The 23,841-nt window shown below is 41.9% G+C and overlaps 1 protein-coding gene across 1 annotated transcript in view; it reads left to right on the top strand.

Annotated features, from left to right (window-relative positions):
- The window catches only part of CFAP53 (cilia and flagella associated protein 53), a 35,099-nt gene that overhangs the window by 1,976 nt on the left and 9,282 nt on the right, over nucleotides 1-23,841 (top strand). The window contains exons 2-4 of the mRNA XM_077816215.1: nucleotides 5,218-5,447; nucleotides 11,851-12,024; nucleotides 21,021-21,324. Coding sequence (XP_077672341.1) covers nucleotides 5,218-5,447; nucleotides 11,851-12,024; nucleotides 21,021-21,324 — 708 coding nt within the window. The remainder of the gene's footprint in view (nucleotides 1-5,217; nucleotides 5,448-11,850; nucleotides 12,025-21,020; nucleotides 21,325-23,841) is intronic.

Genomic DNA, 23,841 nt, shown 5'->3' with positions numbered 1-23,841 from the left:
TAGGTGCTCCAGCCCCGGAGCACCCACGGAGTCGGTGCCTAAGGCATCACTTTTGATGTGATCAGTGTGGGGAGCAGCTACCCTGCCCCTAGGAGCTAGAGGGACCTGCCGGATGCTTCCTGGGAGCTGCCCCAGGTAAGCAATGCCGGGACTCCTCACCTTGCCCCCTCCGGCAGGTCCCTCTGGCTCTTAGGGGCAGGGTGGGCACCCACTACGGTGGCCCATGAGACCCTCCTGCCCAGTTCTGGGGGTGGACAGGCGAGGGTAATGGATGGGGTAGGGGACTGGGGGGGGTGTCAAGGAACGCGGGGGGTTGGATGGGGCAGGAGTCCCGGGGGGGGTGGGAGTGGGCCATGACCCCCTCGTGGGGTGAGGAAGGAACCGGTTGTTAAGATTTTGTCAGTTCATCACTGGGTGCCGGCACCGCACTATGGTGCGTGGCCAGTGTTTTCCCCAGGCATTGAAATGGAGGGAGGTGTTCAAATTTATGGGGGGGGGCAGGGCTGATGAGGGGTGAGACTGTGAGGTTGAAGGTGGCTCTGTGGCACTACAGTAAAAACTGAAAAATGTTTCCTGACCGTTTAATTAGATTTAACTCATGTTTTAAAATCATCACAAAAATTAAAATTGGCTACTCAAGCCTTCTATGAAGCACTACATCTTGATCCTTCTTGGTTTCGTGTTATAATTTTGCACAACTCTGTTAATGAACTTCTTGAATGCAATGCGTTCATCTTTGGTGGCCACTCGTGTGTCCGGTATTTCCATTCCTTCAATTGATACGCTCATTAGATCATTCGCATGATTAGGCAGAAGGCGACTTCTTTCAGAACACAAAATTCTATTCAATGAGTCAAAAGCATGCTCAAATGTAGCTGTTGTGACTGGGAGTAACAAGAGATGAATTCCTACTTCTTTCATCTCAGGAAACATAGCACAAAGATTGGGTCAAGCCACTAGCGATGATAAAAAAGAAAAGGAGTACTTGTGGCACCTTAGAGATGAATACATTTATTTGAGCATAAGCTTTCGTGCGCTACAGCTCACTTCATCGGATGCATTCAGTGGAAAATACAGTGCGGAGATTTATGTACACAGAGAACATGAAACAATGGGTGTTACCATACACACTGTAATGAGTGATCAGGTAAGGTGAGCTATCACCAGCAGGAGAGCGGGGGGCAGAACCTTTTGTAGTGATAATCAAGGTGGGCCATTTCCAGCAGTTGACAAGAACGTCTGAGGAACAGTGCGGGGGTAGGGGGGGAGAATAAACATGGGGAAATAGTTTTACTTTGTGTAATGACCCATCCACTCCCAGTCTTTATTCAAGCCTAAATTAATTGTATCCAGTTTGCAAATTAATTCCAATTCAGCAGTCTCATTGGAGTCTGTTTCTGAAGTTTTTTTGTTGAAGAATTGCCACTTTTAGGTCTGTAATCGAGTGACCAAAGAGATTGAAGTGTTCTCCGACTGGTTTTTGAATGTTATAATTCTTGACGTCTGATTTGTGTCCATTTATTCTTTTACGTAGAGACTGTTTTGTTTGGCCAACGTACATGGCAGAGGGGCATTGCTGGCACATATCACATTGGTAGATGTGCAGGAGAACGAGCCTCTGAAAGTTGAAGTAAAATCTTCATTAATTTGTTGTATGATATTCCACTTTGTGTTCAAATTCTCTATTCTGTCCTGAGCACATGGCAGCCCCATTGCTGGTTGTGCCTCACTCCACTCAACTCTTGGTGTTTTATAGGACAGGGATCTGTAAAAGCTACATAGAGGTTGAGTAGAATCTATAAGTCGCTGTTGTAGATTTTTAAGAATCAAGTCTGTGTACTTTGTCTTAACAAACACTTCTTGTCCTTTTCACTTAAGGATTCAATATAAATGCCTTCATTACTCAACTTAAGGACTGAAGTCTTTGCTTTTTCCAGTAGTTTTTCAATAGATAGCTCTCTGATTGATCCAAATGTAGCTTCTATTGCTGGACAAAGATCTACTACTGTTGTAGCAGATGCCTGGATGGCATTGTTTAATGACCCAAGTGGTTTCAACAGTAGACTTACAAGGGAGAGAATGACAATAATCTTCTCTGAATGTAGTAACAAAAGTAATCCACCAGCCTCACTACTTAGATCCATCCCATCTTGGTAGATACTTTCCAAAGCCAATAATAATGGCTGGCGTAATTTTAAGACAACAGCCAAGGATTGCTCATGAGAAAGCCAGAGGGTTTTCCCAGGTTGGACTAATTTGAACTTGAGTCCCAGTGTATCTTCTATATTTTCCAAGATATTCAGTCTTTTTGGACTCTTGCAGAAAAAGGAATATAATGAAGACATTAAATTTATAGCTTTTTAAATGTCTTTTGAAGAGTCTACAGCTCGTACTAGCACTAGTTGGAGTAGATGACCTCTGCAGTGTGTATAGGAGCGATTAGGGTTACACTTTTCTCTGAGTAAAGCTTGTACTCCACCATGTCTTCTAGAGAATTTTGCAGCTCCATCAAATATAGAAGCAGCCATCTGTTTGGGGTCCAACTGACAAGCATTTAACTCTTCTAAGGTGTGGGTTGTCACAGATGCAGCCAATGTGTCTTCTATAACTTGAACATCTAGAAACGCATCTACTGGCCTACCACTGACATCAAGAAAACATACACAATGACTTAATCCTTGATGCCCATTTGCATTGATGCATTCATCAGCCATGTGTGCAAATTTTTTTTTGTGGTGAGAGAGTTCTTCACTTTTTCAACTGTTGAGTCTTTCACTGTTGCACCACATGCTTCTAGCCAGTCAGTTAAGATAAATGAAGTGAGCTGTAGCTCACGAAAGCTCATGCTCAAATAAATTGGTTAGTCTCTAAGGTGCCACAAGTACTCCTTTTCTTTTTGCGAAGACAGACTAACACGGCTGTTACTCTGAAATCAGTTAAGATAGTGAGTATATGCTGGTCTTGTTCAGAACCAGTGTTCAGCTTCAGGATGAACAAGTGACAATGCACTTAACATTGGCATCCAGTTTGTAGTGTGTGATATATCTTGCTTAAATAGAGTGTATGATGCCACAGCCATGTTTGGTCAGATGAACTGTGTTGTGTCTCCAGCATTCTTAACAGCCTCATTAACACTCACTGGTGTTGTCCTTGGTCAGTGGAGTCTCGGAGTTCAGAGGTGCGTTCACATGAGTTCACCTCCCAGGTGGGGGCAAGAAGGCACCTTGCTCGTTCCTCCAGCTGCTCACCGTTAGCTCTGGCCTCTGTTGTTCGTTGTGCCACTGTTCACTCCATTGCAATGTTGCCAATGGCGCTGCGCCGTCACCTTCTGCTGCCACCTGCCACTGTGACCTCTGCGAGTTGGTCTGTTGAGGTTCCACCCAGCTCTCAGTGATTTCAGCTGAGCTCTCGGTGGGGGAACCTCGCTGCTAGTGCAGACTGGGCCGTCTCTTCCACAGAAACACTGTCCTACAGCAGTTCTAAGCACTTAGACCTGATTTCAGCTGTAGTGGTTACTTAAGAAAACAAAAGCCTATCTATGGAGCCTAATCAGCTCTGTCTTTAAAGAGTGGAGAGGGGCAGGTTAAATAGTACTTGTGACTCAGGCAGACCATCAAGCAAAACACCTGTCCCTACCCTCTCTCTTGATGCCCTCAATCAGCATAGGCTAAGTGCAGTTCTACTGCCCTCTACTCAGACAACAAGAATAAGAACATTTCATTTCCTCCCCCTCGCCCCCCGCATTCAAGTGATTTGTAACCCAACCTCAGCCAATCTATCACTTGGCCAATGCAGCTCTGTTTGCTGGATACCTAGGTAGATTAGGTGTGAATGTAAATACAATCTGGTCTTGAAGACTTTCCCCCTAGCTCATCACTAGCTGTCCAGGAGAGCTCATTTAGACTTTGCTTACAAATCATAATTTGAAATTATTAGGTTGGCCAACATCACGGAAATGAATGCACGGACATTGTCATAAAAAACAACAGCTGTATAAGGAAGCTAGTCTATGTTTATACTTTTCAAATCTGTTATACTTTTTCAGATACACATATTTTATCATACACTGTATATGCTTTTAAAGTGTGTATTAACGTTTCTATTTCAATTCACATTTCCAAACAATCACTAAACAGGCAACACTGCATGTAACTAGTTTACAAAACTGGGGGGGGGGGGAAAGGTTAAAGAAATTCGGGGGATGGGGAGGGAATCCCTGTGCGTGGTGGAGTGGTGAGACCCCAGGGCAGGACCGCAGAGCATGTGATGTTTCCTCTGCAGGGTGGAGGGCCCCAGAGCTGGGGACTTGGCCACACAGCCGCCAGGTCGGTGTGGGGCAGGGACAACTCAGCCTCTCCCCTGCGTTACAGCGAAGGGCAGCGGGACTCTACTCCTAGGGCTGCCTGCAGAGGTTTGCAGTGTTTATGGTGCTGTGGGTCACTGGCCACAACCATGCTGTCGGATGAGAGCAACTTATTATCGTTATCATTATTCATTTGTATTACCGTAGCGACTAGGAGCCCTAGTCCTGGACCAGGACCCCAGCAAAGATCAATAAAGGAAGGTCCCTGCTCCAAGGAGCTTACAGTCTCAGTCAATGGCAAGAGACACAAATGGATGCGGACAGAAAAGTAGATAAGTAGAGTACGAGTGAGGCCATGTTTATACATACAGCACTAGAGTGGGGCAGCAGAACCGATACAGCTGCACTGCTACAGCACATCTTGTGAAGGTGCGCTATACTGATGGGCAAGAGCTCTCCCATCAGCGTAAAAAATCCACGTCTGAGCAGCAGAAGTTATGTCAGTGGGAGAAGCTGCAGCACCGTGCACACAAGCGCTTATGTTGGTGTAATTTATGTCGCTCACGGGGTGGTTTATTTACAACCCTGAGCGCCATAAGTTATGCCGACATAGGCTGTAATGTAGACAGAGCCCAAGTAGTGAGTCAGTATTAGTCAGCACAGTAAACCATGGTCTCTGTGACCTAGAGGTGAATGGGTCCTAATCCCATTACCTATCCCTTGAGCTATCTAGTCCTTCCTAGAATGGTGGCTTGCATTTACTGAAAAGTGTAGTTTTTGAATTTTATATTTAACATTACTTTGAACTCCTATTAATACCTGCTTTATGATTGGTCGTTACCTGTTTGAGATGATAAACTAAAAGAGAGCCATTGGTCTTGTTTCCATTGTTAAAAACATGTTTTCTTTTACAGAGGGCCAAGTTTCCTAAACCTGATAAGTTTCAATGTTTCATCTTGGAATGCAGACGTAAAGAAAAAGAACGTCTTGAATACTTGGCTTTCACAAAGGTTCACAACAGAGGTCTGCAGGTCAGTCAGTGGGAGAATCACAATGAACGCAGAAGGCTTCACAGTATTGTACAGAAGAAGGTCGATCAGACAATGCAGGAGTACCTGGCAGGAACTGAGGATAGAAGAGAGAGGTAACAAATCAAAAAGCTGGAGCCAACTGATAAATGGATTTCAGGTTCTTCTCATCCTCATTTCCATGCTTAAAAGCAAGCAAAATTGATTTAGAATAATATCGATGGGAACAAAAGAAACGTGCCCTAATAACTTAAAGTTTCAAGTATGTTCAGTATAGTGACTGCCAAAACAAAATCACTCAATGGATTTCTGCTGTGTGTGTGTAATGAACTGGGGCCATGTAAATAGCAATGCTATTTTTATCGGTGACCCCAGGGCAGAAGCATAGACTGCTTGCACTAAAAGAGAACTAATTTAGCTGTCAGTTAAATAGCAGGCTGTACAGTTACTGGGCCAAACATTAGAGACAGATGTGGCCACACACGCTAAATCAGTGTGTTAGGGTCATATCTGCTGAATTCACTGATGAAAATATGTTTTCAGCACTCCTCACTCCAGTTAGCTTTTTTGGTTCTTTAGGGCTAAGAGAGTGAACTGCATTCTGGCTCATGTATCAACACAGTTATTAAAACTTCCAACTGCAGGGCTGTCATGCTCTTGGGAGTGGTTCATGACCATGAGTGCCACCATCAGGGCAGACTGTCAAAAGCAGGGCAGAGACCCCAAAGTGGTGGTATATTATATAATTAAATTTCACCAACTCAGTAACAAATATTAACTCCTGGATCACTGTAACAGTCTTAGTTAGCATGGAGTCACAGACAGTCCTCTTGGGCACTCCAGTCTATCTTGCCACTTGGGCAAGCTGGACTTAGTGATAAATGGTCTCTTACACCGAGAATCACAAAATATTCAGGTTGCTCCCAGTCCCAAGAGACCAGTCACTTATCCCAGATCAGTTTGTACCTTGGATCTCACACCAGACATAAAGCTGGTAGCTAATCCTGTAATAAACCAATTAAGGATTTATTAACTAGGAAAAAGAAACAAGGTCGTTATTTACAGGTTAAAGCAGGCAGCATATATATGCAAATGAGTTCGGTCTAGGGTTCTAAAAGCACTGTCTTTTTAGGGCTAACCCAGGTTGACCATGGGGTCTCTGTGTTTTGATTCTTAGCTCCATCCCTTGAAAGAGACCGAACAGAAAAGAGATGAAAAATCTTCATGTCAGCTATCTGTTCCAGAATTCAAATTGATAGGATGTGCTTTCTGACATGTAGAACCTTCATGGGTGTAAGAAGGCCATTAAATGAGCCTTTGTGTTGGATGGTCCATTTAGTCTTGATAGTTCTTCTGGATGGATGGGGAAACCACTTTTCCTGCCTAGGTTCACAAGCTCAGAGCAGACATTTTTACAATTATAAAACAAAACTTACATATTACCTTATAGCATGGGATACAGACAAAAGAAGTAAGATTAATGCATGCAGCAACTGACAACCATTTTATAGAGTCTAAACACATCCTTACAAGCTCATCATCTGTCTCAAACAGTATTAACATACAAGTGAGCTGGTCTGTTTTCCAGCTATGAATTTGAGCCATGGCAAGAGCTGACACCTGGTTTACTAGTGTCACAACAGTCAAATTGTGTTCTTAGTTATGCCAATACAAAGTCTTTAATTTAACTTTTAGATCCCAGGGCCCACTTGCAGGGCAAGCAGTTAGAAAAAAATATTGTTCCTAGTGAGTAAGTAAATTCAGTCCAGAAATTGTTGATAAACAATACACACGAGACTTCATGATGCCATTTTATGTTTTTATGGAGTAGAACTGAACTTGAATCATCCTAGAAAATAGTCAAATGCTTTAATTTCTTAGTCAGTGTACATCTTTTTCATTAAGCGAATTCAGTGTTGTGAGAAATGCTGGTTTGATAGCCCTGAAGATTAATCTTCTGTCCGTTCCGAGAGTAGGCACTGCACAGTGACTAGTAGTACACGTTTCGTACGCTGTCTTTCAAGCATGACTTAACCCTGACTTGGAGGGGCCATGTGTAGTGAGAAGGAAGTTCAGTGTCCATCACCAGTGAGTCCTTAGAGCAAAAATTCTTGTTGTTAGATACTTTGCTTTACAAATATTAACTAATATTATATTTACCAGTCTCCTCAGAAGTCCTCCTGTGATGTAAGTAAGTGGTGTCATCCCCATTTTACAGGCAGAAAAAGTGACTTGCCCAAGGTCACAAAAGGTGTCATTGTGAGAACTAGGATTAAAATTTATGAGTTCCTGGCTCTCAGTCCCATGTTCTCTCAGTGCTTTTTGGGCCAAATACAGAGGTAAATGGTGATGCATATTACAAGTGGTTGATATAATTTATGTGTTCAGGGAGCAAAAAGGTATTGTACCAGGAGAAGCAAGTAACAGGTGATTGTTAGAATGTCTCAGGTAAAGTGGACACTTCTCTTACTTCTTATACCCTATTGTTGCTTTTCTTAGTAAAACATCCCCTCAAAACATAAAATAGTCTAGTATGAAGCCGCTTATACTTTCACAGACCTACAAATGTGTAATACTGCCTTTACAATTCGTTTGAAATTGGCCACCTCTCTTTCTCTCATATGCAGACATCGGAGCTCAATGTCCAAGTTCCGTTACCAGAGGATGCCCTCTATATCAAGAGAGGCTAGGTGTTGTAAACTGCCCTCTAGATGTTGGGTTGAGTACCCATCACTACATGAGTTATTGACTGCAATGCTTTCCCAGTCACAACATGGGGAAGAAACCAGGCTAAGCCAGAGCATAGTTGCAGCAACTCTGGACAATCCTCAGAGTACTCTGTTGAGCTGATGCAGGATCTAAGATCAAGTAGATAAGGAGGCAGGTGCAGCGATGGACTCCTAAATTTATTTACTGTTTTAGACTCTCTTTCCCGCTGATGCTCTCTGCTCTGTAAGAATGTAGTTTTCAGCTCTCTGGCAGAGCTGATCATTCGAGCATGGTAAAGGGCCAGTAGCACTCTTATCCAAGAATGCATGTGCTGACATAGCAAAGGGGAGTAGTGATCAGCTGTGGTGTCACACAGGGGTGTGATTCCTTCCCAGAATACCAGCAGACCTTTGATTTGGTGCTGTGTTTTTCCTGTCTGAGAATGGAGCATCAGTCAACGGGAGATGTAATGGGTTGGTTTCATTTGTCACAGATGTCCAGGTAGGTAGACTTAACAGAAAGGGCAACTGGTCGAAGATCAGGCAGAGCTATGTGTGCTAGCACATACAGACTGAAAATTGGTCTATAATTCAAGCGGCTGCTAATAATGAGTGGCTGAATTCAGTTCAGTGTCAACAACTTGAGTGTGACACCTGTGCCCCCAAACTGCAGAGCAGCATTCAGTTGGAACAAGCACAAAGGCCAATACAGATGAATGAAGGACTGAAGGGTCTCCTCTCCAGGAGGCTCCTGATAGTTTTCATATCAAAGTGGTATGGGAAGAAATCTTCATTTGCAGGTGTTCCAAGTGGGACTGGTATGTCAGGCTATGGTCGAGTTTTACTCCCAAGTATGTGACAACTGGATGGAACGTCAGCAGTCATCCATGGACACAGATTGAGATCGGTCAATTGGCAAGACGATTGTTTAGATGGAAAGTAGTTGCTACTGTCTTATTTTCACTAGGATTAGTCTCCATGGCTGGAGGTAAATTGTCAGCATATCCACGCTGACTGAGATTCCCTTTGATCCTGGGGAAATAATTTCCAGTGTCAGCAATACAGATGTTCTCACCATACATATACTTCTCGGCTTGTGTTTCAGGGAAGTTGGAGGTATATCTCTGGGACAAAATGAGAGCCAAAACTGACTCTTGTGGAAGGCCATTATGGAGACATTTAAGGTGACTGATTTTTCTGCCCAATTTACAGGAGGAAGTTTTAGCTGCGAACCATTTCTCAGATGAACTGCATCATTAGCCTACAAGAAATAGGCTGACTGCTAAGCTGCTGCAAGTTAATATGCCACACAGTGTCATAGGCTGCTGTCAGATCAATAGTGACTGCCCAAACTTTCTTTCCAGACTTTCATGCATTTTCTATATTTTGAGTCAGATAAAGTTCCTGATCTGGATCTAGCCTAAAGGCGAGGCAGCTGAGGAGTGACTACCTCATTAATCCACATCAGGATTAATCTCTTCATCGGCTTGTCGTTAACGCACAGCAGAGAAATCTGTCAGTAGCTCTCTGGGTCTGTCAATGGTTTTCCTGGCTTGGGAACAGCTACGACCTCTGCTCTGCACCAGGGTTTTGGAATACTGCAATTCTCAGTACAATTCAGAATTTGAAGCAGCCAGTTTTTGCTGATTGACCAAAATTGAGAAACAAACTCATTGTGAATGGTATCTGGACTAGGAGCCTTATTAGGCTGCAGTTGATGTATAGCCAGGTTGAGCTCTTGATGAGTAAAAGGAGTCATCAGGTTCATATCCGCTCCCTGAACCTGCCATTTCTCAGGAACCATCATTTTAACTGTGTGACTGAAAGCTTTGTCTTGATTAGGAGCTCTGCAATTGGCTACCAGCTGGGATGTGGTGGAGTTTGCTGTGGCTGGGTATTCCTTCTTGACCAGCCAAGACTCTCCACTCAATCTCTTAATAGTTTGCTAGACTTTGCAACTGGAAAGTGTGAAGTTCAATTTGGAGATAGTTTCTTTCCATCGCTTTTGCCTTGTTTGAGCTAGAAGATAAAGAAGGTCTCTGCTTTTTGTCACAAACCTATTCATTCTTACTGGATTTAAATTCCTGATACAGTCTGGTTGCATCAGATGACTGTCCAGGAATTAATTGTTGACAAAATCCTGGGGGGAGTGGAGGGGTATATATTTCTTTGTGGTGGCCAGAATTTTATCACAGAAACTTGGGAGACTGCACTGATGTTGTTCCAATTATGGGCTGTGTGGGTAAAGACTCAGACAGCTTGAACTCAGAATGAAACGGATCCTATGCTGCTTTCTGGAAATTCCACTGAGGTTTCCAAAGGCCCCTTGTTGTTGGAATTTGTGTGCCTGTTGTGATTAGGCTGATGCTGGGTTCGAGGAAGCATATCAAGCAGTTTATGCTCTGTGGCCACTGGAGAGTACTGACCAGCTGTTGTTTGTTTTTGTTTTTTAAAGTGAGGTGAGGAAAGAATTTGAGGTTCATTGTTTGCTGTGGAAAGTGGGTGACAGCTTAGGATCATATAAAAGCTGCATATCGACCGTTGATTCCCCCTCTAGCCTCACACCATCCATATCATCATCTGTGTATCCCCAGTGGGAATGATGTGAATTAAAAGCACCACAATGGACAGAAGATCCTTAAAAGATGGGTAACATAGGAGTTGGCCAGTTGGCAGATGAAGGTTTGTAGACATAAATAAGAGTCAGGTCCTTCACTTTTATAGCCTACCATTCAGTGACATCACTTTGACCTGATGATTAGACTGGAGTTGCTAGATTACCTTCCCTGATGTAGAATGCTATCCCATATTGCCTATGATGGAGGTGAGACATAATGGCACAAGTTGAGAAACAGTGATAAAGGATGTTTCCTGAAGCAAGATGATGAGTGCTTTGTGTTCTACAGCCAACTGGAGGAGGACATCCCTCTTGGCCACTGAACTTCCTTCGATATTGAGGTACAGCACTTTGAGCCGACCCCAGCACTAGGGTTTGTGATGCCAGCTCTGAAAGTGACCCCCTTGGAGAACAAGTCGTTTGGGTTGTATTTGTTTTCACTTTTTACAATGAGAACTTGAGCTCCAATTTTGTCTTTTGTCTATTTTAGCATTGATTTTTGTACTGATGGCTTCCACAAGAAGGCAGTAGACTTGTTCCCCACCTCTTTAAGATCCATTGATTCCAGAGTGAATTACAACACTTCTGAAGTATGTCATATTTTGGCCCAAATGTCATATTTAACCACGTGCGTTTTACAAATTGTAATGTTTAAAATTAAATTACATTTCAAGCATCATTGTCTAGCAGATTTCCAAGGATTTGATCTCTGAACAATGCCCTTACTTTTTTTTTTTTTTTTTTAAATGGCAGCATATTTTAACTGCTTCATCTTTTAGAGCAACAGACCCAGCAGAGATGCACAAGGGTCTGTCCATTCTCAGGTGATATCAGAATTTTGATGGCATAATTCCTTTCATACCAATGCTTGAGTGGACCCTAAATGACCATAGAGATTTATCTATTGCTTTGTCCGTATGCTAAACTGACATGCCATCAGATAAGAAAATGATTGAGGGAGCTAGTTGTCTCTCATGGTTTGTGTATAATCTATTATACACACACACACACACACACACACACACACACACACACACACACACACACACACACACACACTTCTGAGCATAGATTCTGTTAGACAAGATTAACTAAAAACTTTCAATCGGATAATTTCATAGTAAATGTACTAAAGCTGCAGCATTCAACAGACAGGATTGTTTAGCTTTTGTTGAAATATTTTCTTCCTTTCAGGCTTCGGGCACTTCTGGAAGCAGAAGAAAAGAGCTATTTCACTGAGATGGAGTCAATGGAAGAAACCATGCTGGAAAGAGAAGCAAAAATGAGAGAGCGAGCAAAAGTGCTGAGAGAGAAGAGAGAGGAAGAGAGACAAAAATTGGTTGCTCTAAAGCGAGAGCAACAGTTCAGGTAACTCAGTGAAAAAATCTTCTCAGACTGAAAGTGGTAAGTAAATAATCTGACAGGAATGGAGACTGTAAATTAAGGAGGGAAAGATAAATATAACTGAATTGATGTGTATTTAAGTTTCAACATGGTTTATGACAGAGGTGTCCAAACTTTGTCCAGTTGATGGCCATGCTGACTACTTACCAAGAGCTAAAGGGCCTCACCTAACTTGAATACAGTGGAGCAGATTGTAGTCCTTATTTTCAATAAAGAGGTGCAGCCTGTGAGGACAAGAGGTCCAAGCTTGCAATGCTGGTCCAGATCAAGATAGCTCCTAGCAAGCAATACTCCCTATTGTGTGTAAACTACACATTTTATTCTAAACGAACATGGCGGCAGCAGGCCACATTGAGCTGCACTTTGACCATCCCTTGATTCAAACATTCAGAAACAATGGAAGTTTCTTTCATTTATAAAGACTAAAAATCATTTCACATGTGACTGTCTTAGCACTTTACCCTGCAAATTCAATCACTTTTGTGGTTCCTCAATAGGATGTAAAGTTATATTTTAGTTTGGTACATGCAGTGTGTAAATGCCCAGAAGTGAATGTGGCCTAAAAATAGGTTTGTGTAGCTGAATATATTCTTTCATGAGTTTCAATGAGAAAAAGTTGAAACTATCCAAAAAAAATCAGGGTTTAAATTCATTGAACAACTCTTTAGAAGTGATATAACTGGCCATTTTGAGCTAAGGATCTAACTTTTTTCCTTCTCATACAGCGTGATCTAACATTCTGGGCCAAATCTTCATGGGTGCTGAGCCCTGCACCTTCCTTTGAAGTCAGTGAGTGTTGTAGGTGCTCATCACCCCGAGGTGTTGGCACAATAAATCTAACTAGTTCAGTTCTTTGAAATCTTTAGTTTTCTGGGGAAGAGATGGAAATAACTCACATGTAGGTGAATTATAATTCTTTCTGAAGGGTCCCTCTCAAACGTCAATGTTCGGGAATCCTTAGCTCCTACTCTCTAACATATAGAAGCTGGAGAGGAAAATCAAGGAAGACTTGAGCGTACCCCCTCCTTAAAGTCCAAGTACCCAGTTCAGACAAACAAATGTCCTTTTACTCTCTCAGATATTGATCTTGTGTGCTGGGATAGGTGCTCATGCAACATATGCAGGTGCAAATTCAGATGCAGACTCAAAAATGAGGCCCTTGCAATTTATACTATATCCCTCCATTCTGTCAGCTCCTAATTTAAGCTGTTAAAACTCACTTTGATCTTAAAATTGTTCCAAGGTCACATTTCCTGACTGCCTTAGTAGTTTGCACATGCAACCATTTTCATACCCCGGTTAAGTAAACTGCATGGTGAACTGTTCAAATTGTGTGTCAGAAGTGGGTCACTGTTTTTGGAAGGCCTTAGAAAATTAGATTTACAAAGTTGCCATTCATCTAGCATTGGAGATAGTAACATAAAGCTAAGACAATTGGAGTTGGACTAGTTTTTGAACAATGGAATACAAAATACTACCAAAGTGGAAATGAAAGAATAGGCTCTGTCCATGAATGATGATTGTATCAGTTACAGCATGTCTTTGCTGTGCATGATCAGAGAAGGTTGTCATCCCTCAAATCATCCCTTATCACTTGAGTCAAAATATTTAGATGAAAAATTAACTTTTTACTGGATAATAAACATTTCTTAACACATATAATTTATTCCTAAATAGTTATGCTGGAACATGGGATTTGGGCATTTTTTTGTTTGTACTACAGCTCTTGCAGTGCTGTATGAGCATTTTAATTAGTCACTTCATGGTTTGGGGTAATCATATTGTGTTAATATATTTGAACTGTTGCTCAGAATTTACTAAGCTCATTTATAGGATAATGAAAAGGTAAGTGTAACCTACAAAGATGTAATGTGATGGAGAGGATTCTGATGGCACCTGAGGCAGTAGGACAGTCAATTGTGATATGCAAAGCTATCATTTATCTTTTTTCCTGCACCGTCTCTAGTGATGTTTCTGTCTCACATTCAGCCTTTCGTAGGACTTAGTTACCTCTCTCTCCCTCACTCCCATCCTACTCTTGGTACCTCTTCTGTTTTGATGTTCACTTTTTCTTCTCCTTTTGTTCTATGGCCTTTTATCTTGGGATCTTTACTTTTTCTCTTCTCCTCCCAGGACCTCTGTACTGGTCCTGGGTACAATTCCTGTCTTATAGATCCCCACATACAAACTATCTTAGAGTTTCTCTGGTTAAAGTGCCTATTTGTTGCAAGTTCCCATAGCAGCATTAACAGGAAGCAGTAGCTACTTTTAAACTTGAAGTATCAACCTCCCAGGAGAAGAGTTCCAGTCTTTGTCCAATATTATTAGTGTTACTGTAACACTAGGCACCCTAGTCATGGACCTGGGCCCCGTTGTGCTAGGCACTGTAAAAACAAGGAATAGAAAGGTAGCTCCTGCCTCTGCCTAAATATAAGACAAGACAACAGACCCAGGAGTACAAATAAACAATCAGATAGTATTGGTGAGCATGACAGGCAGTGGTCTCTGCACAGCGACAGCCTAACCATTGTCGTTTTCTGTAGATCTTTGCATTTGCACTGAGAGGGACCTTGCCCCCACCTTGTTCTTGAACTACCTGGGGCCAGTGTGGCTCCCGGTATAAACTCGAGCAGCCCACAGGGCTATCCTAATTTGCATCTTTGTTGCAGTGGCCACATGGATCATTCTAGGGATACAGAATCACTGGAACAAAAGCAGGGCCAGCCCTACCCCAAATGACGCCCCAGGCAAGGGGCATCTTCGGCACCTCCCTCTCCCGCCATTTGTTAAACTTTTGAATACCTCATTTTTTTTATTGCATTTGTATTCTATTTCACGACTTTGATGCATGATTTGCATGCATAATTTATCCCTGTCATATAAGATGATAAATTTGCATGCTAGAATCTGTAAATCTGTATTTATTCATGTCCTATATAATCAAATAAAAATATTCATTTCCTATAAACTTACAGAAACTTTTTAATTTTAAGAATAACTGAAATGGACTAACAGCAAGAAATTGAGCTGTGGACCAGTATTAAATAGTGTTACAGTCGGTGACAGCCTTAGAATGTTAACTCTAGTCCTTTAGTTCAAAAGGTTGCTTTTCTCGCCTTTGCTCCTGCAAACTGAGGCACAGCTTCAGAGAGATCCAAACACTGGCTAATGGTATTTTTCAAGTAATAAAATAGCAAGCAACTTCAGTCTCTCGTTGGCCACCACCGATTTGAAGATATGTTTTAATGAACCTGAGCTTTGAAAAGCTGCGCTCAGCATTCACGACTGTGACTGGGCAGCATGAACAAAATCCTCAAAGCTATCCACACATTAGGAAAAGTGTCCTTCAGCTCTGCATCATGAATGAATTGGAGAACTTGGAGTAGCAAGTGCTTCATGTGTTGCAAATGTGGGTGATGTTGTCCAATTTGACAGAGATGTTTATCGTTGACGTCTGAACATTCCACATGTGTCAGCATCTATGTGTCTGTGTTCTGCCATCTTAGAAAGTCACAATTATGTGTTCAGCACGGCAAAAGAAGTAAAACAGTATTTCTTTTATATTGTTGCATAGATAGGGGTTTGATAGCTATCTCTGGTGTCTCATTAAATATGTCCTTTATTAGTCGCTACTTACACTCTTCAAGTCTTAAAACACAAGTACACTTTCACAATTAGACAGTAAAACAAGGTTCACAATGATTTCACTGGGCTCTCAGTTCACTTCACTTCGTTCTTGTATCTGACTGACTGACACCGTGCCCCTTCTATACCCATAAGGGCATGGCTGACAACATTCTAGGAGGTTCAAGGAAAAGGTTTAAGGTAGTTCTCAAAAAGTCTGGAAGGTTCCATGAGATTCTACAAAGGTCCAGAACATTCTAGTTGGTTAGTGAAAAATGAATCCACAAACAGAATACCTGAAACATTTTACTTCCCTTTATTTTCCCTTTTGTTGCTAACATCAAAAACAGCACCCCAAGCCTAGTGCCCCCAAGCCTGGCACCCCAGGCAGTCACCTGGGTCATCTGCTCTTAAATCTGGCCCTAGACATAAGAAAACTCTGGCTATTTCCCTCCTTCTCCTATCTCGCCCTCTGTGCTGGATCTCCTGGGGGAGGAGAGGACCTTTTGCACATGGAAACCTTCTCCCCTGACTGCATGTAACCCTTTCCACTGGTTTTGCTGGCACAAAGGAAGTACAACTCAGCAACACTGTTCCCTCTAAGCTGTGCGCGTGTGTGCGCCCACACAGATCCTAAACCCCGCGCACACAGCAAAACACTGCACGCACAAAAATTTGCACAGAAAAATTTTTTTGCGCACACAGCCTGTCAAAAATTAGAGGGAACATTGCTCAGCAGTGAATTCCATCTCTCTCAACTGTGTTTTATGTGTGTGCCTTAAAAAATACAATACAGCCAGCACAAACTGTCAACAGATTGAATGAATTATCTTTTGACCTCCTTCTTAAGACGGGTATAAATGATCTGGAGGATGGTGTGGATTGCACTCTCAGCAAATTTGCGGATGATACTAAACTGGGAGGAGTGGTAGATATGCTGGAGGGGAGGGATAGGATACAGAAGGACCTAGACAAATTGGAGGATTGGGCCAAAAGAAATCTGATGAGGTTCAATAAGGATAAGTGCAGGGTCCTGCACTTAGGATGGAAGAATCCAATGCACCACTACAGACTAGGGACCGAATGGCTAGGCAGCAGTTCTGCGGAAAAGGACCTAGGGGTGACAGTGGACGAGAAGCTGGATATGAGTCAGCAGTGTGCCCTTGTTGCCAAGAAGACCAATGGCATTTTGGGATGTATAAGTAGGGGCATAGCGAGCAGATCGAGGGACGTGATCGTTCCCCTCTATTCGACATTGGTGAGGTCTCATCTGGAGTACTGTGTCCAGTTTTGGGCCCCACACTACAAGAAGGATGTGGATAAATTGGAGAGAGTCCAGCGAAGGGCAACAAAAATGATTAGGGGTCTAGAACACATGACTTATGAGGAGAGGCTGAGGGAGCTGGGATTGTTTAGCCTGCAGAAGAGAAGAATGAGGGGGGATTTGATAGCTGCTTTCAACTACCTGAAAGGGGGTTCCAAAGAGGATGGCTCTAGACTGTTCTCAATGGTAGCAGATGACAGAACGAGGAGTAATGGTCTCAAGTTGCAGTGGGGGAGGTTTAGATTGGATATTAGGAAAAACTTTTTCACTAAGAGGGTGGTGAAACACTGGAATGCGTTGCCTAGGGAGGTGGTGGAATCTCCTTCCTTGGAAGTTTTTAAGGTCAGGCTTGACAAAGCCCTGGCTGGGATGATTTAACTGGGAATTGGTCCTGCTTCGAGCAGGGGGTTGGACTAGATGACCTTCAGGGGTCCCTTCCAACCCTGATATTCTATGATTCTATGATCTTCCTTCTTTCTTCCAGTTTCATGCATTTGCTTAGTATTTTTGAATCCTTTTTTCTTTATCCTTTCTTTTCCCCACTGAGTGAAGGTGGTTAGTGTCATGGTATGTGGGGAGAAAGGGTCTCTTCCTCCTGAAGTCTTCAAAAGCTGATGTCACTCTAATCTGTGGTAGGGTACTCTATCACTATGAATTAAAGCTTTGTCCCCTGTACTCATGAGCAATATTTCCATTGCTTCAGATTATCTTGGTTGTTGTCTTAGGGTCTGGTCATGGGAGAGAGGTTATTCTTGAGATATTTTGGGCTCAGATAGTGGAAAACTTTGAAGAAGAACAAGGGCCTTGAGTTTTATCCTGGATTCCCTGGGGAGCCAGTGCAATGGCCAGGGTAGAGATGGTGCCTGTTCTTTTACTTGGGCTTCTCTCAGAAGCTTGTAATAGCCAGTTGTACCTCAGCCATAATCACTCTCATGGGTGTAGTTCTGCAAAGCTTCATATTCTCTCTCACCCAGTTCATGAAACCACAGGGGGTGTTGGTGAGAAATTATGAACTCAAATGTGAGCAATTAATAATGTGAACAACAACAGTTTCTATTTCTATCACATCTATCTCTGGAAACATTTTATCCTAGCTATCTTGATGCCTAAATGAGATTGGAACCTGGATGAAGGACATCTCACTGAAGTTAAACCTAGGAAAGATGACCTTTGTAGAAAGAGGGGAATGTTTTGAAGAACTGTCCAACAGTGTGATATCACCTTCCATCTAGCTTTGAAAGATTCTTGTAACTTAGGGGGCGGTGCTAATCTCTGCTGCTTTGGGCCTGGTTATTTATTAAAATATGGTTTTATAACTTTTTTTTAAATAAATCACTGGCAACTTTAATTTTTGAGTTATTCCATTTTCCCTTTCTCGCCATCCTATCAGTTGGAGCCAAAGAGAACTTTCCTTATTGATATATTTTAGAGACATGTACAATGCCAGAGTTTGCATAAAAAGATGGTATTCCCCTCTTTCCTGTGTTAACACTACAGGCATCTCACTCAGAAGGCTGTTATCACAGCAATTTTGTCTCAGATCCATTACATGGATAAATCATTGTGAGGGAAGTAAATTTGGCTTCTGTCTTCTCAAAATTACTATATACAGTCTGCATTTTTAATGTTAAGAGGCTTAGGTCAGCAAAGTGAAGAAGTAAAACAGCCATCTGGGGGAGCAGATGTTCATATGTTGCTGTTAAAGCTGCTTTGAAGGACTTATTTTGATGGAATCAATCAATTTACAGTTATTTTATATTAAAATTCTAACCATGGCAAACTTTTCTCCTTGAGATTTGTACTAAATTCAAGTTGCATGAAACTACTAAATTACTTAAAACTACTAAATTCAGATTGCATGAAATAAAATAACAAAATTTTAATCCCTTTATGGCTGAGAGAACTTTGAACCCCTTGTATTGAGGGAGTATAGTTTTCCTTAGGATAATACCTTTCAGATCTCAAGAACTATACATTTCCTTTGGAACACTATGGAAACAGTACATTTTCTCATTAATACTGATTTTTTTAGTGTCTAGTCACTGAATTCTACCCAAAATTCTACACTATTCACGTAGCTGAAGTTGTATATCTTAGATCAACCCCACGTGGTAGTGTAGACAAGCCCATACATTGTGCTTGGTGGACCTCACATGATCATTTTGATCGTTCTTTCTTTTCCATTGACAAGCCTCTCCAAAGATTAGGTTACACCTACAGTTAAAATGCAGGTTGTTAACTGTAACTAAAATGCAAAAGAACTGGAAGCAGCATTGTATAGTTGTTTAATACTTCATACATGCAGCAAGATGCCAGTGAGCCTAATTTATAATTCTTAGCCTTTACCTTGCATTTCATACCTTCAGAGCATTTTATAGAACTGAACTCATCCTCAGAACAGCATATGAAAAGGGGAAGTATTCTAAATCCTTTCGTTGCAGAGGAGGAAATAAATTTAAGTCCAAGAAGTGTCCAATGTCCTAACCACACCCTCATGCTATCTCCCTAGATGTGGTGGTAGCAGATGGTGGCATGTTAGCTGTATTAAGGCAGGGTATCAATTGGAGTGCTAGAGATAACTAAACACAATCCAAGGCATCTGTGGACTTTTATAAAAATTAAAAAAAAAAAAGTCAGGATATGAAATAAATAGTTTGGTTCTTCTGTATGCTCCTTTTAAGTCATAATTTAAATGTCTAAAACTCAATATTTTTGTTAGAAAAGGAGATGTGATTCTATTTCACAGAACTGGATATTCCACCACCTACTCAAATGTTGCCCACAATCAAAAGTGTAATTCCTGGAAAATGATCTATCAGCAAGTACTTCTTTATGCAATACTCAGAATCTCTGTATCATCACAGAACTTGCATCTTGTTCAGTCTCCTCTCACCTGCCTTACAAGCCATACTGAGCTCTATGAAAAGCAAAAAAAGACTGTTGTGAGAAAAGGCAACTGGAACTAAAACGTTGTTGTAAGGCACGTTAACCAAAGCATCCAACAAGCTGGAAAGGTGCTGAGCACTGCTGCTAACTTGAAGTGCCAACACAAAGCAACATCAGTGTGGGCAGCCAGACTTGCAATGTCTAAAAGCTTTATTTGTCCAAGCTCTTAAACTGAATGCATGCTACTGCAAGGCCTCAAATGTCTATGCCTTTCATTTATCATATGTGATATCAAGGCCATGGTTATCTATAGCTTCTGGAATGCCCAGAGAACATATATAAGATTCCCAATTTTGTTGGCTTAGATGAGAGGTTATCAGTTCTCCCTAATAACTTAGCTGCTGCACCACTCCTTCCAGATTCTTCTCCCACCCTCACCTTCATGCCTTCTTCCATGCTTCCTCCCTTCAGTCCCTATCCCTGTGCACCAGGTGTTCCACCTTCTGTTCACATAGATCACTCTTTAAAACTCACGTTTCCCCTCAAGGCCATCAGTGCTAACCCTGCTAACTAAAAATGTTGCCATCAACTAGTTCAGTTAAGGAAAAACCCTACAATGTAAAGCAGTGATCCTCAGAAGCATGTATGATTAGTTTCTTGTGTGACAGCTGTCACCTTGGCTCCAGAGGTCCCAGGGTCAATAAAATCTGGTATGTTCTTACTGAACAGTGTAACAGAGATTCCAACACTGGTGATCAGTTTCTGAATGTGATTCAGTGTCAGAGTTATTAGCAAATGCTAAGACAGAAATTTGGAATGTGTGTAATTATATATTATCTGTATTTTACAGGTGGGTAAACTGAGCCATGTAGCTTAAGGACTTGTGCCTTCTCCCATTAATGTCAATGGAAAAATTTCTGTTGACTTCGCCAGTGCAGGATGAGGTGCTTAGTGACTTTCCCAGGCCTTAGCAAGTGTTGGTGTTAGAACCAGTTTTAGAATTCAGCAATTTCTGGCTCTGTGTCTTCTGCTCAGATCATAGGACCCTGACTCTGTCTCCATCAAAAGTCACCAAACTAGCTGCCTATTATCTTATGACTCTTTTTGTCTTTATATATATGTTCAGAGAACAGTGTGAGGAGGTTCGTTTGCAATGGAGTCGGAGACATCAGAAGGAGGTGTGTTCAGACCGACTGGCCCAACTGGTTCTTAAGGAAGAATTGAAGAAGCAAGAGAAGAGAGAGGAACAGATATTTGCAGAGCTTTGGGAAGAGGACCGATTGGCCAAGGAAAAACGAGGGATAGAGGACTTCCAGAAAAAATCCGAACAGAATGAAGAATTGCTGAATGTGCTTAATGCTCAGGTAGCTGCACTGGATGCTCAAAGAGAGGAGGCAAAGCGACTGAAAGAAGAAGAGGCACGATTACTGGTAATTTGATATAGTTTTCAATGCAGGGTCATAATTAAAGGTTTACCTTCCATAGATATTTAAATTAGTGTGCACCTTACTTGAATCTTCTGCTGATTTTCACAGCAGGCTACAAAGCTATGTTAATAAAATGTTCCTGAAGGAACAGGTTGAAGGATAAATGTTTTTAGTCTGACTGGGCTGGGAGTGGTTGAAAATTGACCCTGGAGTGAATAGAATCTTCTTATGTGTGGGTTTCAATGACTGAAATGTTCAGAACCTAGCATTGGGGAAGGGGCTGTTTACTAGTATATGGCTGTAATTTTCAAAGAGAAAATGGAAATTGGGCATCCAGCTTCCTCAGGTTGCTCTGAAAATAGCCTATATTTCTACAGCATCTAGCACAGTGAACCTGGGTGTGGCCTAAAGCACTGCTGTAATACAAATAATACTGAGCACTCGATGATAATAATAGATGCAGATTATAAATCATGTCTTCCATTTAAAGTAATGGGAATTAAGCATCCAAATCCCTTTGGTCTCTTCGAAAATCTCTGCCATGTAGCAGTAAACAGTCCATGTACCATTTCAGTCATTTCAAAACACACACAGGAAAATTTCTGTTTGCTCCAGGGCAACTTTCAGGGCACACCCAGCCAGACTAAAATCACTTGTCTTTCAACGTGCTTCTTTAGGGAAAAAAATATTAAAACAGATAGGCTTTGCAGCCTGCTCTAAAAGTCATTTCCATGAAAGAAGATGTGGAAGTTGGCAACGTTATTTTTTTAATACTGTGTCTGCAGCTACTCCTACTGAGAGGGTTCATTTGGGTTTAGCACAGGCAATGAACAGCAAAGTACGGTAGGTCTTTGTATCCTTGTTTTATCAACATTTTTATGTGATTGCCTACCACAAATTATTTGAAAGCTGTTTTCTCTCTCCAATAATATCATAGTATTTCATTGCTTTAAAGACAATTTTGCGCCTCATATTAAAGTCCTCTAATGTTCAGAAATGCATTGGCAGAATTGATGAATAGGCACGGTATAGCCAATTTCTACTAGCCATTGCAATGGAAATTGATTATTTAGGGAGAAAAATCATGCTATCTTTGCGGTCTTGGACCTTGTCCATCTTACTGCACCAACCTGTGCTAGCTGTAGCTCTTAGAAAATGGTTGCTAAGTGCTGTTCTCTTTAACGTGATTTACATGCATGGTGTAGAGTTGTGTTTTGCAGAACCCGGCTTCAGCCCTTCTGGAATGTCTACATTCAACCCTGCTAAAACTATGTCCATATCCTCCAGAGGATAAACAGTCTGGGAGTTTTGTGCTGCCATCACATGATGATGCCACACTGTCGTACAGTGGATGCAGTGCACTGCAGACATTATCCAGCACGGATGCAGATCAGTCCTTTGTCACAGCTGCTACTGCTCAGTTTTTTGCCATTCATAGGCATCAGACTGCTTGTAGTTGGAGAAGTCAGTTGATAGCAGGGAGGTTAAATACCCTGGGTAGTAGCTGCTCCAGCATTGTTACTATTGTACAGCTCTGTTCTATCTCATGGGCCTGTTTTGGCAGTAGAGTGTGGTGTATGCTGTGTATCAAATACTAGACTCTCAATCTACCCTTTGGAGCCCTGAGAGAGTGTAGCTGGCAAACTAATCTGTCTGCATCCTGCATCTGTTTTGAGGAGGGTACCCCTAAACGAAGAGTGTTGTACATTAGCACACTTGGTGTTGGCAGATGGGATATCAGTCAGTGGGATGATTGATATGGCTTTGGCTGATGTTGCAGAAGGGTAACAAACATTTATGTTTTGGACTCTGGCTACTGTGATGAGTTTGGGATAAATGCCTAAACAGATAATTTGCTTGCTGGTGTTAAGGAAGCTTGGACTAAATGGGGTGAATAATTCTGGCATTAGCATCTCCATCATATGTTGGCAAATTTTACAGTTGTTACTAGAGATGTATTTCCTAATTCACTCCTCATCCTGTCCCACCCTTGATCTTTATTCCATTGTTGTCATTTATTTTCAGATGATTTCTCTGACATCCTGTACAGTAACTCCTCACTTAAAGTCATCCCGGTTAACGTTGTTTCATTGTTACGTTGCTGATCAATTAGGGAACATACTTGTTTACAGTTGCGCAGTGCTCCCTTAATCAAACATTGTTTGGCAGCTGCCTGCTTTGTCCACTGCTTGCAGAATGGGCAGCCCCTTGGAGCTAGCTGGTGGGGGGCTTGGAACCAGGGTGGACTGGCAGCCCCACTATCAGCTCCCCGCAAAATTGTTTTTCTTAACCTCTGAGGATAGGACAAAAAGCAACGGGCTTAAATTGCAGCAAGGGAGGTATAGGTTGGACATTAGGAAAAACTTCCTGTCAGGTGGTTAAGCACTGGAATAAATTGCCTAGGGAGGTTGTGGCGTCTCAATCATTGGAGATTTTTAAGAGCAGGTTAGACAAACACCTGTCAGGGATGGTCTAGATAATACTTAGTCCTGCCATGAGTGCAGGGGACTGGACTAGATG

Source organism: Eretmochelys imbricata, chromosome 5, assembly GCF_965152235.1.
Source record: "Eretmochelys imbricata isolate rEreImb1 chromosome 5, rEreImb1.hap1, whole genome shotgun sequence".
Taxonomy (NCBI): Eukaryota; Metazoa; Chordata; order Testudines; family Cheloniidae; genus Eretmochelys; species Eretmochelys imbricata.
This window is presented reverse-complemented; position numbering and strand designations above follow the sequence as displayed.